The 18,725-nt window shown below is 35.0% G+C and overlaps 1 protein-coding gene across 1 annotated transcript in view; it reads left to right on the top strand.

Moving 5' to 3' along the window:
- LOC149787663 (uncharacterized) overlaps window positions 1-17,249 on the top strand; it is a 125,421-nt gene extending 108,172 nt beyond the window's left edge. The window contains exons 2-3 of the mRNA XM_089973865.1: window positions 315-1,591; window positions 10,684-17,249. Of these exons, the coding sequence (XP_089829991.1) occupies window positions 315-1,591; window positions 10,684-10,806 (1,400 nt within the window). The 3' untranslated portion in view covers window positions 10,807-17,249. The remainder of the gene's footprint in view (window positions 1-314; window positions 1,592-10,683) is intronic.
- The last annotated feature ends 1,476 nt before the right edge of the window (window positions 17,250-18,725 follow it).

Raw genomic sequence — 18,725 nt, 5'->3', positions numbered from 1 at the left:
GCAATTCATTATATATAAATTGATGGACAAGTGCTGGCCTTTTTCCTCGACAATTTAATAGATAATTTGTCTGGACTTGCTAATATATATTCCTCAGTGGCTACTTTGTTAGATTGCTTGGTCCCATACTCTTTGAACGATATATTTGGATAGTCTAGATAAGGAACAGTATAAATCCTAGTTCTAAGCTACGAGACAGTCTTTTTCTGTCTATCAGGCTGTCTGATCATTGTCATCATCCCTTGGAAATGTACATAATGTCATGCTATCACCATAGTTAAGTAGTAATTACTAAAATTCTATCGACTTTTCAGGCGTGCGACCACCACCACCTTCATACTACGAGGCGCTAAAGTATTCGCACATCTCCAAATCCAACGAGAAAAACAGGAAATTTATTTGCAATGGAAAACTACACCGTGACTCCTCTACGATAGACGGCGTGGATTTAGCAGAAACGGAATGTGGGACAGAAGGGCTCCCAGGTGCAAACCTTATTTCTATTGAAAAGCATAATTTCAAAACAAGAGACCATACTCTGGAGTCTATACCTGAAAATTTGTTCGAAAACAATGACATGGGACTGAAGACCTTGACAGATGACCGACAGACGGAGCCATTATTAAAGAATACTGATGAAAGAGGTAGCCTTAAATCTTTCAATAAAAAAGAAATCGGTATTGATAAAGTTGACAGCGGAATGTGCCAGGGGGGTTCAAAGGAAAAACTTATGCTTCCAAATGGAGTGATTTTACACACCAGTATTGATGTGATAGAGCCGCCATGCCCAAGGGCAAGCGAGCTTAAGGAGACTGAAATAGATTTGACAATAGATGATTTTGGTGGCTATCATATTAGTGATAATGATGAAGATGATAAATGTGACGAGGATCTAGATGGTGATGATATTGGTCTAATCGACAAAGAGGATGATTTGGAGTTGGTGACGGTGACGGACGCTTCATCACTGCCTGAAGCAACCGGAAACAAACCCTCACCGTGTGATTCTTTGGAACTACCTGAAAATGACATTCAGTGTATCCATATATCTTCTGCGGACAAGGTTCTAAGCGATGTCAGTATGACCTTAGCCCAAGTTTCAAATTGTGGTAATCAAAAGACCTTAAAAAGGACATACAATGATGTGAACTACACTGTGTACGAGCTAAGTCCTTCCGATTCGTTCAATAGCTCAGCCGGTGAAACCAATAATCCTTGCGTCCAGCCACCTTCCAGTGCTCCCAGCCAAGAACAGATGGTAAAACTTGGCTGGAATGCTAACAGTCTTACGGACTCTCTTAAAGTGGAGAGACTTAAGCGAACGGACTCTTTGAAAGAAAGACTGATAAGGATAGACTCCCAAAGGGAGAGACTAATAAGGACTGGGTCTCATAAAGAAAGACTCACAAGGATGTGCTCGAAGCCAGAAGAGAGTCAGCCCCCAATTCAGCAGTTACGAAAATTCTCTCTCCAGGATGAAATAAGGAGAGAAAGTTTAGACGAGGTTAAAACCTTGATTGCTACAAAAACAGACAATCCTGAGGTGATGAGTGAACCGTCACCCATGGAGAACTTAGCGGCCTTAGATTTGGTGAGTTTAACAATAAAATAAAATTTCAGAAATAACTCAACTGGCCTTGACCCATCACAAGGTATGATGAAAATGTGAAAGGACATTTATGTCTGTATTAAATAAATAAATAAATAAATAAATAAATATAGTAATAGTCCCTGATCCTTCAGCTTCTCTTAAGGCAATGTCAAAAAACATTCATCACCATGTTCACATACTAAATAAATACACTAAATTTACATGTTGTTGTTTTCTGGCAGTTGTCGGTAAGCCAGTCAGATGCAATGCGGTGATTTGTCTATACTATTTAACTAAAAGAATTTCAACGACTTGTGTTTTGACAGTTCAAATTACCGTATTTATTGATCAGATTTTAAATAAAATAAAGGTCATAGAAGGTGCAGTTTATCATATTTTGAACTGGAAAAGAACTAAGACGGTACAAATATAGTATTATTGCCCTGTGCCAGTTACATTTCCAAATAAGGCATTGTAATAATCCCCATTTTCATGAAAATATCATTACATGATTTCTTAACTTTTTCATGTTTTCTTACCTTTTTTCAAACAGTGTAATATACATGTAGTCATTATTTTTGAAAATTAATTTTCTTTCATTTAAACATTTATTCTAGCTTGCTAATATTCCCCGTTTGGTTGAACCTACCCTTGTAAAGGCAATAATTGGTCAGAAACAAAGCGTGTGAGTGAGAAGACGATGTTTATTGGACATTTTCGAGTAAAAACATCCTCCATAACGTATCATCAGGTTACCCTTAGTTACGAAGCATCAAGAATAGTTTATATTCTATCTTGACACTTTGATTTCTGTATATAGCTAGGTTTGCAAACATGTCTGAAATCAACAGCAAACAACTAAAATCTTAATTTGATATGCTATATTCAGCCTTAGAAAAAGAAAATATAAACGCTAAGGATAGTGTTTCATCTTGAACAAATAATGCTATTTTCAAGAAGGGACGCCCGTAGAATTATTTTTAGGGAATGGCATATAGTGGTCATTTATTAAGTTTTACGGATGTAGGAAAAACGTTTAGAGGTAAAAATCCGGGAGGTGGAAGGATTTGCCCCTATGTACAGACGCCCATGATTTCAAGCTTATTATATCCCCATGAAGTCATGATATCAAGGTTTGGTTATATTTCAGTACTGTTAGGCCAAATGTAGGATCCGTGGTGGTTCACTCCTTAGGGTTGCTCAAGGTGTCCGACCGGTCTAAGGTTCTCACCTTTACAGATCGCTAACATCTCACCTGTGTACGTGTAGGTTGAGTCTCGACTTCGCCAATGTGGATATGTGAGAAAACTTGCCAGTAGATCCCTATTGGTATGTGGTTCTTCCCGGAGTTTTCCGGGGTTATTTCTGCATCAGATATACTGGCCGCCATTTAGTGCCTATCATTTGCTGAAAAATGACGTCGAACCCTAAAAAGAAACAAACAAAATAAACAACGGGACTTGCAACTGAAAGGGGTGGGTTAGGATAATACAGTCAGATCAGAAAGGTTCTGCTACCATTGTGCATCATTGTATTCATTTCAAATGTTGGATATTATATGATCCCAAGCTTGGTATATTGATGTTATCCGCGGGGTTATGTCCCTTGAATTGACCATAGATTCAAGAGATATGACACACTTTTTGATTATTTTTTTTTTATAGGATTTTATTTTCGTTATTATATAGTGCGCAGTTCAGTGTATATTTAGATTCTAACGTCTTCATTTATTTACCTGGCACAATGTACCACTCCTGCTCATGGACAACGTTCTTGGGTGACATTAATGGGTCCACAACCTTACAATATATTTGGAATATAAAAATTAAAAATATCATATTCCATATTCTAATTGGTCTTGTGTCACTTGTTTAGGTTCTAATATACAGTAACACAGAAAGAGTGAAAACAACAAGCTTTTTAAAATTTAATAAATAACTTATTTCCCTGGAAAAATTCTATAAAAATAAAAAAATATGAACTTACGGTTTTATAGAATCAAATCCAAAAAGGATCCAAAAATAGTCAGATAATAAAGTCCTAATAACAAAATGTTCTACTGATTTCACGTTTGAATCCCGACGAAGAATCCAAGATGGAAGACGATGACATATGCTATAATCTGCAGTGTTGAAGTCTACAGTTCCTTGTAAAATACAAATAATGACACTCCGGTGTTGGAAATCCAAAGTATATTTCTAAGCAATGTCTTTCCAAAATTTCTGTGTGAGCATTCCTCAAAATATTTCCAGAGAAAAAAGACTTAATCCTTTCGAAATCCAACTGATCGGAATAAAATTATAACTCAAAATCGGGGCCTCGAGTGGCCGAGTGGTCTAAAGCGCTCTCCGTTACGGATCACTGCCATCTCACCTCTGTCTGCGTGGGTTCGAGTCTCGGATTCGGCTGATGTGGGTATGTGAGACAGCTTGCCAGTAGCTTCTCGTGGGTCGGTAGTTCTTTCCGGGGTTTTCCCGGGTTCTTCCTCCACAATTAATACTGGCCGCCATGTATAGCCTATCGTGTGCTGAAAAATGACGTTAAACCCTACTACAACAACAACAACAGCAACAACAATATCTCAAAATCTGTCTACAACAAAAGAACTTAACATAAGTGCAAAAAGCCCAAAACTGAGAAATCTCTCGTTACGCATCTCTATTAAAACTAACATGCGCAGGAATGGAAAAACCGGACTTGCGAAACACAGGACCACGTGACCGTGTTTACATATATAAAAAAATCACGTACACAGAATATGGCCTTGATTAGACAACAACCAATCATTTTAAAATAGAAATGGAACTTATTTACGTGGTTGCTACTAGTTTTGAATCAAGGTCAGGATATAGTCAACACCTGGTGTTTATGAAAGAATGATTCAGGTCAACTGATTTTCTGGAAAAATATCATCTCCAGTGAATAAATTTACATTATAATAGCACATAATAGAATAAAAAATTAAAACTAACAAACAATTAAATTAAAATAAATATGAATATGAATTAAATCAGATTTACATAACACCTTTCCCCATAAAAAAACCGATTTATATGATAAAGCATTCTTTTTACCATAGATTAATTATCCTTGAGTTTTAAGAATAACATAAGAAGTATTCTTATGAATTACAAACAGTGTACATGAAACAATACATTGTTATACACGGGAAAGTGCATCTGCTATTAAATTATATTTTCTCTTGATGTGCCTGGTGTCAAGATTATATTCCTGTAACAACAATCTCCATCTTTGTAGTCTTTGATTTTTATTTTTCATCATGCCGATGAAAGTAAGTGGGTTGTGGTCACTAAACACATTAATCGAAGAAGGAGCTGAACTAAAGTAAACTTCAAAATGTTGTAGTGCCAGTATCAAAGCCAAACATTCCTTCTCGATTGTTGAATACTTTCTTTGATGCTTTTCTAATTTCTTAGAAAAATAGCACACTGGATGATCAATACCATTTTCGTCTTCTTGAATTAAAACTGCTCCAACCCAGCATCACTTGCATCAACAGACAATTTAAAAGATTGGCTGAAATTTGGAGCTGTAAGAACTGACGCGCTTTTAAGTATGGCTTTCAACTTGTCAAAAGCCTCCTGACATTTTTAAGTTCAAATGAACTTGTTTTTCTTACTCAATAAATTTGTCAGGGGTTCAGCAATTATAGAAAAATTGGAACAAAATGTTCGATAGTATCCGGCCATACCTAACAATCGCATCAGTTGCTTTTTATTAATAGGCACGGGAAATTCAGAGATAGCCTTGACCGTAGCATATATAGGTTTAACCTGTCCATGTCCCACGATGTGTCCTAGGAAAGTTACACTAGTACGGCAGAATTCACTTTTAGACAAATTAATTGTAAAACATGCATCTATGAGCCTGTCAAAGAATTTTCGAATTGCTGCTAAATGTTCTTTCCAGGTGTCGTTGTAGATGATGACATCATCGATGTAAGCATCACAATTGTCTAGACCAGAGGTAATCATATTTATGAGGCGTTGAAATGTACTTGGCGACCCTTTCATCCCAAACGGCATTACTTTATATTGGTAAAGTCCATCTAGAGTCACGAATGCCGAAATTTCCTTTGCTCTTTCCGTTAGTGGAATCTGCCAAAATCTTTTCAGAAGGTTAAATTTGATGACATACTTGGCATTCCCAATCTTATCAATACAGTCATCGATTCTTGGTAATGGAAATGAATCTGTTTTTGTCACACTATTCACCTTCCTATAACCAGTACACATACGGAAAGTTTATCTGGTTTTGGAACAAGTATGCATGGTGAACTTCAGTCACTTTTACTAGGCTCTATAAAATCATTCTCCAGCAAATACTGAATTTCCTTTTTCAAGTATTCCTGTTTGAGTGGGTTCATCCTGTATGGGTGTTGTTTGATAGGTCTGGAATTTACAATTTCAGCGTCATGGAAAATTGTGTTTGTCCTTGTAGGAACAGCTGGAAATAAGTGCTCATATTCAAATAATAACTGTTGAAGTTCATTTCTTTCTTGCTCTTGCACATGTGAACGCTTCTGGTCCTGATCTTTCATAATTTCTGAATTCAAAAGATTTGTCACTCCAATGTCAGTAGAATCTGATGATATTCCTTCACTTAAATCCTCAATGAGTGGGACATGTGTAACTAAATCAATTGCATGTTTAACCTGGCTATCTCTTTCAATATACTTTTTTAGCATGTTAATGTGATACAGTTGTTTTTGTTTACACCTCCCAGGAGTATTTATGATGTAATTTAAATCATTTATTTTCCTGTCAACTGTGTAGGGACCATAAAACTTGGCCTGAAGAGTATTGTATGGTATTGTCAAGAGAGCCAGGACTCTATTACCAGGCTGAAAACTCCTTTCCTTCGAGTTTTGATCATATCTTGACTTCATTTTGGATTGAGTAGAGTGCAGATTTGTTGTTGCGAAGTATGAATGTGCTTTTCACTTTCCAGTTCCATTTCTTTCTTTCTACATTGATATTTCCTCTCTTCCTTCTCTCTTTGCATTTGTAGTTGTTATTTTTGCAACTGCATTTGTCTTTCTTTCTCTTTTTCTTCTGTTTGTAAATGCATTTGTTTTTCGTTCTCTCTTTCCTGTCTCTATCTCCGTCCTCTTTCTCATATTGTAACTGCATTTGTTCTTTTTGTAATTACATGTGTTCTTTTGCTTTCTCCATATTCATTTGTTCTTTCTCTTTCTCCAATTTCATTTGTTCTTTTTGTAATAACATTTGTTCTTTTTCTTTCTCCAATTTCATTTGTTCTTTTTTTGTTCCAACTGTAACTGCATTTGCATTTGTTTTTCCTCTTTATCTTTCTGAAGTTCCAGCTTCCTCAACTCCAATTCCATTTTGTCTTTTAATTCTAATTCCTCTATTTTTGTGTCAGAGTCGGAGACAGACTTACTGACTGAAATCAAAGCACTTTTATCCAAAACATTCTTTTCTACCAAATACTGAACCAAAATATTTCTTATTTCCTGTTTCGTTAAGGAAGACTTTACTTCCGAAAGATCGTATTTTCTGGCAAGTTGAATCAAATCATCTTTTTTGAAAAGATCTAATTGTTCCTGGGTAGGACTCGAAAGAAAGATTTCTACTTTTGATGACATTTTAGAAAAAGCTTGCCGATTTCACTAAGATTTCAAAAACATGGGGAATTCAAATTTCAAAAACAAAAAGTTTTCTGAAATATTCTATCCAAAGTTTAAAATTACCCTGGACGAGCCCCAAATTTTCTTATGTCATTTGTTTAGGCTCTAATAAACAGTAACACAGAAAGAGTGAAAACAACAAACTTTTTAAAATTTAAAAAATAATTTACTTCCCTGGAAAAATTATGTAAAAGTAAAAAAAAAAAAAATATGAATTTACGTTTTTATAGAATCAAATCCAAAAAGGCCCCAAAATAGTCAGATAATAAAATTTTAGCAGTCCTAATAACAAAATGTTCTACTGATTTCACGTTCGAATCTCGAAGAAGAATCCAAGATGGAAGACGATGACATATGCTATAATCTGTAGTGTTGAAATCTACAGTTCCTTGTAAAATACAAATAATGACACTCCGGTGTTGGAAATCCAAAGTAAATTTGTAAGCAGTGTCTTTCCAACATTTCTGTGTCAGCACTCCTCAAAATATTTCCAGAGAATTTTTTTTTAATCCTTTTGAAATCCAACTGATCGAAATAAAATTATAACTCAAAATCTTGCTACAACAAAAGAACTTAACATCAGTGGAAAAAGCCCAAAACTGAGAAATTTCTCTCTACGCATCTCTATTAAAACTAACAGATGCGCAGGAATGGAAAATCCAGAATTGCGAAACACAGGGCCACGTGACCGTGTTTACATATAAAAAAATCACGTACACAGAATATGGCCTTGATTAGACCATCTAATTTACTCCGAGAATAAAAAATATTAAAAAAAATTGTTTACATCTTAAATCATGACCTCGACAACAACCAATCATTGTAAAATAAAAATAGAACCTATTTACGTAGCTGCTACTAATTTTGAATCAAGGTCAGGATCTAGGTCAACACCTGGTGTTTACGAAAGAATGATTCAGGTCAACTGATTTTCTGGAAAAATATCATCTCCAGTGAATAAATTTACATTATAATAGCATATAATAGAATAAAAAATTTAAAACTAACAAACAATTAAATTAAAATAAATATGAATTAAATCAGATATACGTAACATTGGCATTACTGCCATTTGTTAAGTCAGTAACTGGAGGACCTGGTAGCATGGGTTGCTCTTTCGATATATCGACAGCTCATTTTCTTTCACTTTGGATGTTGTTGCTGCTGCTTTTAAAGCTGTTACCGTTGACCTTTTCCATGTTCTTCAGGGAAGACCAAGGATATTGTAATATCTCGGATGTGTTAGTCCATCAGCCTCTAAGATCCTCATTCATTCTACTAAATTACTAGACGAATTTAGTTTATTTCCAAAACCTAGCAAATCTGCCCTGGACGAAACACAGAATTAGCTTACAAAAAGTAAATAGGATTATTTGTCTGGCTTATCCCGTGTTTGGTGTTGGTGTTGACCACCTTGTCACCTTTTTTGGGGGGGGGGGGGTGGGCTTAGGCCAAATGTCTTAAACAATCTTTAAAAATTTGGCATTTGAGAAGTCAGATTTTAGAGCATCATATTTCTTCGTTGTCTTCTTCTAGACGCGATGAAGGATTTTAATTTGTTGCGACTTAATCAGTAGTTGATTTAGACGTGCAATACCGGTTTACAGTTTCATACTTTTTCCTCGTGCTTTTGTTTTAAAAATTCTTTTAAAAATAGTTCAAATGAGTATTTTGAGAAGTGGATTTTTAGGAAAGCTCATCATCGCTCAACATCAGAACTAACCCCCTTAGGATTTTATTGGAACTTTGCAGGTTTCATAAGTAAAGTGCCTTGCCCAGACACACACCATAGTAGCCGAATAGTCTGATCCTACTCTAGGGGTCGAACAAGCACCTTTATGGTTGCGAGTTCGTCGGAAAACTGCATCTCGGAAAATAAATAATAGTTATTTAAAGAAGCCACATTGTCAAGAGAAGACTTAAATCGCGTTGTTTCATAAATGTCTGGAACGAGTTTACTGAATAAATGGTAGTTAAAACAGTAAATAGTTGGTGTAGATGTGCAGTTATTATTTTTAACTGCATATTCATTACTTGATAAAATTCTTGAACAAGTTCTCGATAAATAATTGTTTTGGATAGGATTTTGTGAGGAAAGGAAAATAACTTGTCCTAAATTGTATTACACTTAATGTAGTGTATTACAATTGTAGTCGAAAAATAATTGGTCGGTGTAGATTTTCAGTAAGGCACTGCCTATGTCCTCTGGAGTTCGTTCTGGGTGAAATGAATTCTTGAAAATGTGTCGAAGACATCGGTATTTTCTGAAACTAAATTATAAACAGCTGGTCAATTTTTTGTTTCTTAACGTCAGAAAAGATTATACAAAATTAGTGGTTGTCACGAAACTAATTATAGCAAATGTTTTTTTCTTTCTTCCTGTGGCTTTTTTATAATGGGTTGGTGGAGGAGGCTGAATTATTGATTTTTTAAAAAGTATAGAGTACTTTGAAATATAAAATTGCAGGTCACCAGATCTACTATGTTGTACTTGGAATTCTGCTGAAACTTTGAATTCAGGTATGCATTAAAAGGGGTTCGACTTTTATTTATTCATTTTGGAATACATCTTTAGTAAAGTGGTAACAAGTGTTGATATTTTGAGAATTAAAATTTAGGGATATGATTGTCTGTTGCTCCATGTTCATCCAGTTGTTGTTGTAATCGCTTATTTCTTGATTTTGTTGTTGCACTTTTATGTTGAAGAAAACAAAATTTTATATAGTATTGTTGTTATTATGGGGTTTAGCGCCATTTTTCAGCTGTGGAGGAAGAACTCAGGAAAATCCCGGGAAGAACCACGGACCCACATGAAGCTACTGACAAACTTTATTACATACCCTCACTGGCTGAGCTTGAGACTCGAACCCACGCAGACAGAGGTGAGATGGCAGTGATCTGTAACGGTGACCGTTTTAGACCACTCGGTCACTCGGGGTCCCTGTCTTGTGTATAATCAGAGTCTCGAAATTGTAAACCAGTATGTTGGTTTATATATATGGTTGTATTCTTCTGTCTTGTTTTTATTTTGAAAAAGAATGTGTTCGTAACATTTGTTTTCCAGAGGCGAGTTAAAAATTGACGAGATATTGTGTATCACGTGTTTGAAACATAAATAACACACTACACATCATCGCTCAGAATGCTAGATTCTCTAAATAATCATATGAGCGATTTCGTCTTATTTAAGTTGATCTGTGCACACGATTTGCCCTTTTCTTCGTTATTATGTGTGAAGTTTTGTCTTTTTGTCTATACAAGTAACATAACAATTTTGTTTTTATTTACTGAAAAGACGGCCAAACTTGCAAGTAAGGCAGCATTGGTCCTTACTTGTGACGTTATAGTGGTTATTGGAAAAATTGGATGAAAACCTGTATGTTGTAAAAATCCTGATAAATACTAAACCGTTTCATTTCAGACGTTTGAAGGTACAGAGGCAGACTTCAAGGGTCGGGCGGCTGATCGGGGAACATTGTACTGCGCATGCGTGGGAGTCCTCCTGGTTGTGACCCTCGTGTTTTTGCTCATCTTCTTTACGTAGCACAACAAGGTGACCACCACGAGATTGGATGGGCGGACCGGATATAAGAAAACTTCCAGCATTCATCCACTAGATTGGATGGGTGGACCGGATATAAGAAAACTTCCAGCATTCATTCAGCTTTATTCTTCTAACCATAAACAGATTGCGACTTAGATAAGTTGGTTGCTTGGAAATCTAATTCATTAGCAGTCGACCTTGCAGTCCGCGTCATGGTATTTCCTCATCAACGTTTATCTTAGTCTCGGTTTGTTACTCAGACAAAATATAATATGTCATATTGCTAATGCTGTTGAATTTAAAGAAGTTCAAGAAGGTTATGGTCACAAATGCAAATATAATACGGATGAAGAATTGATAAAAATTCTTTACAATCGCGCTTGCGAAGTATTTCCATATACCAGCAAAATAAGCTAATTTGCTCCTTTATCACAGATCTTGAGAATTTCAGAACCTTTATTACAATCTGCTTTCCACAATCAATTTGAGCTAGACAAAAAGTTTATATTTACTGGAGATATTTTTTTCGCAGAACAGTTTAATAAATATGCCTGGTTTATTGTAATATTGTAACAATCAAGAGCTTTGTTTGTTGTTTTTTGTTTGTTGTTTTTTAAAAAAAATCTTTTCCAAAATATTTTCTTATTACAGAACAACTCAGCTTATGATCAGTTATGGACAGTTCGTATAATTCGAGCAATACGAACGCTCCAACGAAATCACGTGATATTCATGTGACTGTTTAACTGTGTAGTTTCCATTCTGATGAAGCTCCCACAGAAAGTATGTAAAGTATAACGCTATTCAGTCGCTTTAACGATCTTCTATATTTTGTTAAACTAATACTAATTATTATGTAACGTTTATCGGGATACATGCAACAGTTGTTTAGACTCGCGATGTTTCTACCGCTTGATGGGCCCATCCGATTGGTTAACATGCGGAAAGACAACACGACACATTGATAGTACTAATGATGAGATCATGTTGAGTGACTTGTTCTCTGTTCCTTTATCGCCCTTAATTTTAGCGACATATTTTTTCTTCTTATTTTTTTTTCTTTTTTGTCTTTTGTTTAAATTTTTTTTACGTATGTTGAATTAAATATGTCCGGTTTTTATGGCTTGATCGTAAAACCTTGAATTTTAAAATTCCATCGAAATCCCATACCATACTAAAGATAGCTTATGTACTATGCAGTTCACCTGTGAAAAGCCTTGTTTTATGTTCGAAGTAATTCTCTGTATCCCGGTATTGTTCCACTAATTCATTTTCTACCAATAGCATTAGCAGCACATCTTTTGCCCCTTAGTAAAGAGATGATAATATAAAGTTGGCTCTACATTTCTCAGCTTTGTGAAATTAATTTAAATGCATATAAAGCACACCACTGTGAACACCGTAGACCGTGATTTGCTGCTACTTACTGTGTCGGCATATTAGCGTCTAAACACCTAAATAGAAAGAACAGTGTAGACCATAATGTAAGGTTGCATAATCGAATTTAATTTGCCGGCCCAGTATGCAACGATATATAAGGGTCTGTTCGAGAAAAATGAAGGTCGTGACAACCAGTGGAAAATATAGATATCTACCAGAGGAGCCAATCTGATCAAAAATCAGATCTCGGATGTCCTACGCGAAGATCTGACAACGACAGCTTAAGGGTCATGTTCTGGTGACCTTTGAATTAGCCAATGAAAATAAGGCATTCAAAAATCCGAAAGTGAATCAAATCGTTCGGTACACACGCATGCTCTTGATCCACACTACTCAGTCTCTAAACGCGAAAATATAAGACTTCATCTGATTTTTTGATAAAATTAGCGATTATGGTAATAACATAGGTTACCAGAACATGGCCCCTAAGCTGTCGCTGTCAGATCTTCATGTATGACAGTGTGATCTGATTTTAATCATATTGCAAGAGGATCCTTTGCCAAAGCTGGACTGATTATGTCTTTAGTCTGAGTCATTTAAGTTTCAGTGACGCTGAAGTTTGGAAACAAACATTACAATGGACATCTTAACATTACCAGCAGTTAAACACGTTTGTAAATGAGATGGAGTAAATAACATTTATATTACAGACAAAATGGATGTTTCATTTTTTTATTAAAGTTTATTTTGTGGTTTCTTTTAAAGAAATGAACGAGAAAAATCTCCAGTTTCAATAGCACGACTGGCGAATATTAATGAGATTGTCAAAATATCCAGAAAGCATTTAAACCGATTGTGGTGGAAATGTAACGCTTATTTATGTTAAGATGTTCTCTTTATCTTTATGATAATTTTTCTGACATTCAATGACACTTTAAACTTGAAACAAGATAACTCTGAAATACTATTTTTGCCCTCACAAATAAATGTGTATTTTGTTTGGGAAGTCCAATTATATAGTATATTAATAGATTTAACATGTTCATTTGTTTTAGAAACTATTTTCGTATGAAGTTCCATTCTCATAATGTTATTGTTAGTTTTTAAAATATATATTCATATTTGCTTTTATCGATAGATTGTAATGTTACGATAGAAATTTATATGGTGAGTGAAATTTTCAAGTACAAATATTTTATTTATTTGTGTAAATTTGTTGGGTTGTTTTATGTATTTAATAAACGCAGTCAATTTTTATTGTATGTGAAGTTTGGGGCATAATATTTTAATCAAAATTCTTCTGAAATATCACTGATAATTTCCCACTCATGTTCACTGCCAATTAGTTTTATTTGCAAAAATCAGCTTATGGTATTTTCCGTATACAAATATATCCGCTTTTGGAAAATATATACATGTAGAAAATTTTATGTATATAGTACCTATAAATACAAACAGATTGTTGAAGGGTGCGCAGAAACCACTTTTTAAAGGTTATATATGAAGGAATATTTTGTATATCTGTGCGTTTTTGTGTGTATGTGTGCGCATATTAGAATTAGATGTATCTTCACGGTGTCAAATGAATATTTATTTGCTCAATAATTTTATGTATTTAAAGGTTTCTTTAAACCGAACCTTTTAGTCACGTGACCTTCGACGCTCCTAACGTTGAGAAAACCAATTCTTACTCTTGATAATAAGCTATCAAGATCTATTTTATTGAATTTGGAATTAAATCTTCGTGTTTATAAACTGTTTGATGACAGTTGGTCACAATTTTTGCCAACCAATAACTGTTGTAATTATAATAATTTTACTATTTGGTTCATGAACTCTTGTGATAGTATTTCCATCTTATTACTGACATTCGGAAGATTCTCTTCTATTTCCGATGCGAGTCGAATAACTTCGGCTATCTGAAACAGTCTCGTGAGCCATCGTGACTTGAACATCCGGGTAGATACTAAGAAGTGGCCCTCGTAATGAAAGATGGCCATTAAAATAACATGAATGACGTTTAACTGTCAACGAAATACCTGCATTTTTTGTTTTTAATATAATTCCCGGAACTTTTCTTCATAAAAGAAATGGAATAAATCATTCGGTTTCCATAACCTCGAGCTTTTACGCATGTTCATCGAATCGTTGCGACGTCTGTGAGGTTATTGTGGCATAAAAACAGCAACAGTGTGATGTAATTTCAAATAGTTAATATTTCCATCCTTACTCCTCACAGTGGGAAACCTCTCACTGGAGGGATAACACCACTACCACAACACTCTAAATTCGGTGGCAGATTGCCAACTGGAGAAAATCGTTCGCTCTGATTACTGCATCATGCTCAGTTTTTCTTGCATTTTCCGCGATATTTTCTCAATAATTTCTTTAATGCAGCATGCGAAGACTGTACCAAATACGTACGAGGAAAAATATCAGGAATTCGTGACTCATAAGTGTGGAAGTGATGAACGACGTTACAAGGAAGCACGCGACAGACGTCAGAATATACTGAAAAGGTCACAGTGAAGCACATCTGAGCCGCCACACGTAATATAATTGTTTTTTCATATGTATTTGAATGGATTTCAATATGTGATTAGAGAAGAAAGATTGGATATAGTCAGTGTGCTCATGTACTAATGCACAAAGACGAAAGCCTAAGGTTTAGACGACCCAGGGGTCAAAACAGAATTATGGCAGCTTTATGTTCTGAAAGTATTATCACCAAGGTATTTTTCTTGCATACCACGTGAAAGATCGATGACGTTCCAGCTGATTGTACACAACACAACGTCACAAGTTGCTTCATCGCGTTATTTTAGGCGAAAACGTAATGTCAGAAATATCCAGATATATTTCACCAAAAGTCACTTTAGTTTAACGCTGTTGCTACCGGTCAGTATCCCCTGGTTAGAGAAAAATATTCACCCATTCCTTATATGGTAAACACGTGATGAATTCAGTGAACTACTTCTGGCTACGGCTAAACAAAATGGCGACGGATACGTGGAATGCTGACCAAGTCATAAATCTAGTGGCCAACAGAGGCCGACCGTGGCTGTAACCACTTCTGACACAAGTGCTGGTGAATGAGAATATCTGGTTCTCATCCAAAGAAAAATATCCGTCATCCAACTAAATTAAAGCAATCTGAATAAACCAAAATCCAAATGAAATAAAGCAATCTGAATAAACGAAAATCTAAAAGACTTAAACTGCAAGGAGGAATAGGAGTTATACATGTACTGAAAATGGACGGCTGGTGATTGCCAGTTGCTGCTGTCAGTGCGAGAGGCAGAGAAACAAGAGTGGGGGAGGGGGTCAAACTGATCTTTGATATAATGTATAGGAAAACAGCTAGTCTTTTCTTTCACGTAAGCAGTGCACTTTTATCTGCTCTGAATAGCGTTGTTTTTACCTGATAATATGACTTTAAGAGATATTATCCAAGACCGATGGACCACAATACCCTGCAAACAATCTTGACACATTTTGCACTTTGAAATACACCCGCCATCATGAGAGCTACATTGAAACAATAACAGCGATACAATTAGACGGAATTATTTCTGGCTCATCTTTTCGTATTGGCTATTTCAATTTTCATGGATGAATTAAAATATTTTTTAACATTATCAGTATTTCGTTGTGTTTCTTTCCTTCATGACATTCCATCCTCTTTAACTCGTCGAATAATATAAATCGTTTATCACCAAGAAAAAAAGATCGAAATTATTCTGCACATTTTATACTTTAAAAAAAAAAAAAGCACTCGTGTAGCACGATACATTCATTTACGATGCAAAGAAAAGGAATTCTCAATTTCACATGCGTAGGCAGTTCACGTGGTCATTATGGTATTGTCTCACAAGAATGTTCGTTGATTTCAAAACTAGGATATATATATATATATATATATATATATATATATATATATATATATATATATATATATATATATATATATATATATAAAGAGGAAACGTCCATAAGAGCGACTGAAACATTTTTTTTAAATACAGGGCTTGTACAAATTTGTTTTTCCTTGTAATCCACATTTGATTTTTGACTATGCTTCCTGTATTTTTGCTATGCTAAATATATGGTCCTGCAAGTCAGTTACTGGGTAAATTAATATGTCTTTGCCGTAAATGTGAGTTGCCACTTTTATCAGTGGTCACAATCTAGGTGCTCTCCGATTGTCTAAATTAAAATAGAGACCTGTCAATTTCTGGTCTTTTGCCTAACAGTGATTCGGGACTTTGAAAGCCTACTTCTACATCGGATTAATTAATCGGATTAAGTAAGCTTGTTTTAGACATATTTGCAGCTTAATAGCAATAAAATATGTTCAGGTTCATTAATAATATTGTCTTTCTTTTCGTGAAAGAAATTATTTTAGTTTTACACATGCTCAGATCAAAAGACAATTTTGGATAAAACTACTTATGAGATTTCGTATTTAAAGTTTGATGAGACCAAACAGTCTTCCTGCTGTCGTGGGCAGTTTCTTCAAAACGTTGATGGCCGGTTTCATCCAAAATTTGTGTATCATCTGGTATTTTACCTTTCGTTCTTACGTTCATTTATGATTAGTATTTATAGAGCAAACGGTTAATTTAATTCACCTTGACCTTCATTGAAACCAAACGCAAAAGAAATCATCCACAAAATTACATTGTCATGTAAAGAGTAAGAAATAGTGTTATGCTGCCAATTTTCTCAACTCTTCGTCATTATCTCTCTTTGTAGTCTTTACAATCATCTCTCCAACAGCATTGGCTCCAACACCCCGTGGCTGAAAACTGATCGTATTTTTGCATAGCTAATTAATCTTTAACTTTGTTTTTGAGGAAAGTATCAGATGAATGCTAGAAGTATCTTCCGATGCAATCTGCCAGACATAATAAAATAGTTCAGCATTATGTTTAATTGCTTCAGCATTTCTCATTCTTTTTCACGAGATTTCTTGAGATTTATTCCAAACAGTTCATGTAAATATGTTTGAGATGTACATGTCTAATATGAAATTTGCATTTTGAATAAATTAACTGATTATTCATGGGCTTCTTATATTATCCCATATATATATATATATATATATATATATATATATATATATATATATATATATATATATATATATATATATATATATATATATATATACACAAGTATATATATATGTGTGTGTGTAATGTACGCTATAACATTGATATACCACAAGATGTATATATTTTTTCATTGAAAGGAAACGATGGTTGCCGAGCTTCTTTTGATTGAAAGATTTATATGCAGCAAGTGGTATTTCAAAGATACAGCGTACATGCTATGCATATATTTTATTTATATTACACAGAGATACACATTCCAACGGAGCTAAGATTAACTACAGGTAACAGTGTATAGACCGAGACACATGCCTGGCCACTGTCTCCGCTACAAAATGATTTGTGTACGTTTGTGACGATTTACAACCCTCGTTGCAAATTTTTTAGGTAACTTTTTTTTTTTTTTTGAGTTTCTATTTTTATTCATATCATTTAAATAAACATAAGACTTCAATGATCTAGAAATAAAAGATGGTTGAAATGAAGAAAGTTGATCACAGTATTGATAGCTTCTTGAACACAGAACACATTCATTTTGTCACCGGCAAGTATATTGAAACGAGTGGGGAATATATACTGAGCAAAATGGTGAGCCATCACGAGGTTTATCTACAAATATTGCCTTCATTCATAGGTCAAGGGCCATAGTCGAATGACACAGGCAAAAGAGAAAGAGAAAATACTTTGGTAAAACAGATATGTTGACAGACCAACCAACAGTGAGGGAGAGAGGTAGGGTGGGTGTTTTAGGAGACTATCCATAAGGTTATTTTAACTATCGTACATCCATTTGTTTCTCTGTTGGTCGATTAGTCTGCAGCCTGACAAAACGAGAGAGAGAGAGAGAGAGGGTGGTGGGGTTAAAAAAGCAACCCCATCCCAACAAATCGTTAAATAGAATACAGAATAACAGGTGTTTGCCTCCTAACCGAGAAATGTACTGTCTCGACAGGTTATTGCAACTTTTTATGATTTGTATTGTATGATATAAATGCCATGGAAAGTGTGCACATTTCAACGACTCAGGTTCTTTTAGGTCGCTTTCGTGTAAGTTCAGTAAGTTCAGTATCGAGGATTTCATCAAGCTCGAATTCTTTTTCTGGCCCACTCCACATATTTCAACATATTTTGTCCCTTATGTATGAGAGAGGGAGAGGAGTGGAATCAGATGGAATTCAGATGAAACTGTGGATTAGATAACGGGATTATCAACATTGTTCTATGACAGCATTAGTGATATACGCTGCGGTAAAACAGCGTAGCAAGTCTTAACTCCGTTTGACATGCATGTGCCTCAGTTTCATGTGACATACATACATACATACATACATACATACATACATACATACTCTGGGTTTTCATTCATCCCCGAGTGGTACTTAAAGAGTTTCAACTTGATTCACTACGACTGAGGTTGAACCAAAC

The sequence above is a fragment of the Sinohyriopsis cumingii genome, chromosome 11 (assembly GCF_028554795.1).
Source record: "Sinohyriopsis cumingii isolate HCF-2022 chromosome 11, ASM2855479v2, whole genome shotgun sequence".
In the NCBI taxonomy this organism is placed as follows: Eukaryota; Metazoa; Mollusca; class Bivalvia; order Unionida; family Unionidae; genus Sinohyriopsis; species Sinohyriopsis cumingii.
Note: the sequence above shows the minus strand (reverse complement) of the source record. Positions and strands in the feature narration are given on the sequence as shown.